This window comes from Musa acuminata, chromosome BXJ1-8, assembly GCF_036884655.1.
Source record: "Musa acuminata AAA Group cultivar baxijiao chromosome BXJ1-8, Cavendish_Baxijiao_AAA, whole genome shotgun sequence".
Lineage (NCBI taxonomy): Eukaryota > Viridiplantae > Streptophyta > Magnoliopsida > Zingiberales > Musaceae > Musa > Musa acuminata.
This window is the reverse complement of record NC_088334.1, coordinates 28,406,749-28,411,504: the sequence shown is the minus strand read 5'-3', so window position 1 is coordinate 28,411,504 and position 4,756 is coordinate 28,406,749. Positions and strand designations below refer to the sequence as shown.

At 43.8% G+C, this 4,756-nt stretch overlaps 1 protein-coding gene across 1 annotated transcript; it reads right to left on the bottom strand.

Moving 5' to 3' along the window:
• Nucleotides 1–897: 897 nt before the first annotated feature.
• On the bottom strand, nucleotides 898–3,816 carry LOC135587694 (ACT domain-containing protein ACR4-like). The gene is made up of 7 exons (XM_065079374.1): nucleotides 3,422–3,816; nucleotides 3,255–3,300; nucleotides 3,047–3,161; nucleotides 2,904–2,971; nucleotides 1,838–2,449; nucleotides 1,457–1,561; nucleotides 898–1,391 (listed from the first exon to the last, which is right to left on the bottom strand). The coding sequence occupies exons 1-7, from the start codon at nucleotides 3,496–3,498 to the stop codon at nucleotides 1,047–1,049; spliced, it is 1,368 nt and encodes a 455-aa protein (XP_064935446.1). The 5' UTR covers nucleotides 3,499–3,816; the 3' UTR covers nucleotides 898–1,046.
• Between the last annotated feature and the right edge of the window lie 940 nt (nucleotides 3,817–4,756).

The following is a 4,756-nucleotide window of genomic DNA, read 5'->3' as shown; positions in this document are numbered from 1 at the left end:
TGCACCGGTAACACTACTTGGTTTACCTCTTTTAATTATACATCTAAGTCTTATTATCTCCATCGACGAGAGTAATTAGACTTTTAGATTCCGTCGTATCAAGACAATTTAGCTTGGCTTACAAAGATGTTGGATTCGGTTCAAGATGGCATCGCAGAATGGGCGGCCGGTGAGAAGGATTGTGTCAGGAATAGCCGAAGGCAATGTGAAGTGGGTAGTGTTGGGAACTACTGCCACAGACATAAGTTGGATGGGGCGAAACCAAGAATGATACGAGAGGTCATGCGGGTGCTCAGCTCGGCCATCAGTCCCAGCGCATCATCGCCGACTACCAGCAAGAAACATGATCACAACTATTACCAAGGAAACAAGCAGTGCGGATGAGACGATGGAGAGGACTTGATTCGCTAGACTCTTCCGTGGATCAGGAAAAGTCCAAAAATACTTCGTGCGTAAGATTTAATAAGACAAAGTTCATGCATAAAATGCAGATAAGGTTCATCGCATGCGTGTGGAAAAGAAGGGAAAAATACAGAGAAAAGAGAGGAAAAATTAACATAGAAAACTGGAAGCCGTTGTGGAGATGTGAATGACACTATTTTAAGTCACCCCTTGTCATCTCTGACTCGTATTTCAATCGTCCAGTGTTTCTAGATCCACATCATATGCCACCCTCGAAGGCGAAAAGTAGGGATAGATTCTCACATGGACGGACACAAAGTAAATGGCTCAGATGGTTCACGATTTGCTGCTTATTTGTCCATATATCTTGAAACAGATAGTCAACATTTCTACAACTTGCTTCGCATCTAAAATCCCACGTGTTATTTGATAAAAGTTTGCACAAACTGAGATGCAAACCCGGCAACAAGATGAGCACTTTTGACCTAAAAATGCTAGTGGGCCAAAGTCGGTAACTCTGGTATTCACAGCTTAGTTGATTTCCCAGACTTGTAAGATTCACAAATATATGGTAGCCAGACCTGCATTAGCAGCTCTTACAACTTAGCTTGGTTACAATATCACATGTAAGAATAATGCCAGTTCTAAGAGCATGATCTTATGAGCCCCAAGTTGTAGAGGAACTTCTCTGATCTGGATCTGAAGAGATCACCCAGGGAAAACCTCTCACTATCCTCAGGTGGAGAGCTTGGGCCTGCAGCATCCTTGACATGCAGACTGGTTTGCCCGATCTCGCTTCTCACGGCGTCGATCATATGGCTCTGTACCGGCTTTCCTGATGCATCCACGACGTAGAATACATTCACAGCCTGAGACCCCCTCGTGGAGACTTCCGCCTGAATGACCGAGAGACCGTTCTCTCGAAAGATGCGGGTGACGTCCGAGAGGAGGCCGACCCGATCTTCGCAGCAGAGCTCCAGCCTTAAGCCCTGGATCACGGAGAAGCTCGTCATGGTGGATTTCAGAGGACAACAGGAAGTAGCAAGCGATATACCTCTGTACTTCTTCTTTCGATTGCAGCCTCCAAGCCCTGAATTAATAGCTTCCGCTCGCCTTCAGAGCTAACAGCACACCCATCCATTTTCCTGATGTAGTATTCCTACATGTAAGTCAAACATATAAAGGAAACATCAGTGTAAAGGAAGCATATATTCAAAGGTCAGAAATCTTGTGAACTCAGAGATCCAACGGCATGAAAGTGAGATTGTGCACATTCATCTTACAATTAATTAAGAGATCATTCAAGGACTAGTTAGATTCAGCGCAAGAAAATTTAATGCTTATTGATTGTGTGAGAGACAAAGATAGAATGCGTGCTGCTAACGAGCCATATCTGGGAATAATTGTAAACAGAAGTAAAGGTTCGAGGATAAACCTGACATGCTTCTGGTCCTTCGGTAATTATAGTTGCATGGAAGACAACATATTGCATGTCAGTGAGAGTGCAGACTGTGTCGAAAAGAAGCTTTGGTCGGTCCTTGCAACGTATATTGACGACTGTATACTCCTTCTCGATGCAGTTCTCTACCGTAACAAGGGGTTTGCTATTGCCATCGGTGCCATCTTCCTCCTCCTGGCCCATGTCATCTTCCTTGCGATACTGCTGATCGGCAAGCATCATCTGATGCAGCCTCCTCCCGGCATGCGTTGGTTCCATGGATATTGCCGTCCTCGCACTCTGTTTGTCTCTGTTTCCCTTGAGGACGTAGCGGAGGAGGTGCCTTATCTTCGACAGCCGGTCGGAGTCGTCGATCGGTGCTCCCGTCACCTCGTCGGTCACATAAACCACTGATGCCAATCTTGAATTGTGGGTCCAGACCTCAGCAGCCACGACATTGCACTTGAGGTCGGTGAGAACCGCAAAGATCTCGGAGAGCAGCCCTGGGCGATTTCTTCCGATGAGTTCAATGGAAGTGTGCTTTGCTTCAGCTTGGACGCCGACCGACCTCCTCACAGACTGGTGGCTTAGTGCTCTCGCTTCAAGGGACTGCTCGTCAGGTGAACACACAACACTCTGAAAACTTTTGAACTCAAGTACGACTCCATCATAGAAAACATCGAAAGCAAGATGTACTTGAAGAAACGTAAACACGGCTTCTCATTTAACTAAAACATTAATAATAAAGTTTGAAGTACCAGACGCAGATTTAGTCATGATTTGCAACATAAAACCAGAAAGAGAAGATCAATCAGTTCCAACCATGCTTTGGATGCGATTTTTGGAGACTGCAGGGATAAATACAACAAATCCGACAATCACATGATCCTAAGAGAAGATTTTTATCTCATTTGTTGTTTGAACCATTCTCAAAATCATATTTCGTTTGATTAACATTCTGAAAACCACGGCAGATCCAAGAATAAGGGGACTCTAAATCCTGAGATCTTCTTCTATTGGAACACACATGGTTCCTAATAATACTGAACTATCCCAGCTTTACCTGTTGAATGCGGTCAACGAATCCAACATCTGAAAGCTTATTTCCAACTTGGTCCACAACATGGAACACTGCGGAGAAGAAGAGCAAGGATAGATGTCAAATATAAACTCGAGAGACGACACAACTAGGATTAAAAAGCTTACCATCCATAAACCATTCGCCATCAGAGGATATGTAAGCCCTCTTAATGGTGAGCTTCAGATCACTCAAGACCTGCACCACTTCCAGCAAACTCCCTTGCTTATTAGCACTGTCTACCTGCATCAGAAAGCAGAGAAGAAAACGAGCACACATGGAAGGTCACAAACCCAGGAAAGGAGATTCAAAAGACCAAGCTTACGACAGACCAACCTTTACCAAAGTTTCTTTCCTACTGGAAGTGTTATCCACAGTAACCCTGCAGAAACCCAAAACACAATGGAAACTCGTCAAGACATCAATTCAACAATAGTCTGCCTCCCAACTCTCGAACCAGGAGAGAGAGAGAGAGAGAGAGAGAGAGAGAGGAAAAAGCTCACCTCGGGGGGTTCATTCGGATGACCAGCTTCTCGTATTCGTCATCAACCTCACTAGAAATGTACCCACAGCTCATCATCGTCGAAGACAGGGATACGATTAGTACCACTCTTGTTTGATCCAGAGGCTGAGGTGAGAATGAACAGAGAGCGGTAAGAGAGAATGCTCAAGTGAAAAGATTCCTCCTTCACTCTTTAAGTGTACTCCAGCCCTCCTCCCTACGCCTCCTCTGTGCGATGTCTCCCACCTCATATTTGCTTATGGGGGTAGCACATGTTCCTTTTTCTCCACATTCCTCTCTTTGTGGTGGGGCTTGCGGCTCTCCGGTCAGAGAGAGAGAGAGAGAGAGGGAGAGAGAGAGGCGGCAAGGTTTGGCTTTATGACCGCAGAAACTTACCGCACCATGGGCGGCAAGGTTTGGCTTTATGACCTTCTTTGTTACGAGATGGTATAAATAATGGTGATAGGGGCATGGTGCTACCTGTCCATTGTGCATTGCTGCTGCCACTGGAGTGGTCCTCTCTCACCATCCCTGTCGATTCTTTGTGGATTAGGAATCTGCCAATTCCTTCTCTTTCTCCTTTGCACACTTGTCATTTTTCATTGGATTGCTAGATTTACTTAGAATCCTCACGCCTCTGCTGTCTAGTGGACCTGCCAAAACCACTGGATAAGGTATTATTGTAGGGATCTCGAAAGAGAAAGAGGAGCAAAAGGGTGAATGGCTTTCACGTGGTTATCTTTCCATTGCTCTTCTAATGATTCTACGCTCCCGACTCCCACAATTATTGTTTTCTCACTGATATATATATATATATATATATATATATATGCAAAGGATTCGGCTCAATGCTAAATCTATGTGATATTAATAATCAGAAAGAGTCAAAGAGACTGATAATATACCTAGTTCTTTTATAGTGTGATATGCGATTATTAAGCTGAGGTTGTGCTTAACACCAGGTAAATTTGCCATCCAACCATAAAATAAAGTCATGGAGGAAATAGAAAGTAATAACTACACAACTTAGTTTTCCTTTTGGTGCTACATGGTTGATCACGTGGTGCCAAGTCGATCTCGTTGTTGGTGTCATGTTTTCTACCTCATAAATTCTGGTCTTAGATAACATATCGATCGAATGGGATCGATATGTCAGTCAGATGTGTTGAGATATGATTCATAGTTATCTAGATTGTTATCATGATATAGTGGTTACATGATGATTTCAATAACCACTTGATCATCATCCAGTAGTTTCAATAACTACCTTATGATCTAGTAGTTATAGGGTAGTTGTCATTAGGTCCTATAAATAGGACCTTAGTTCATCTAGCAA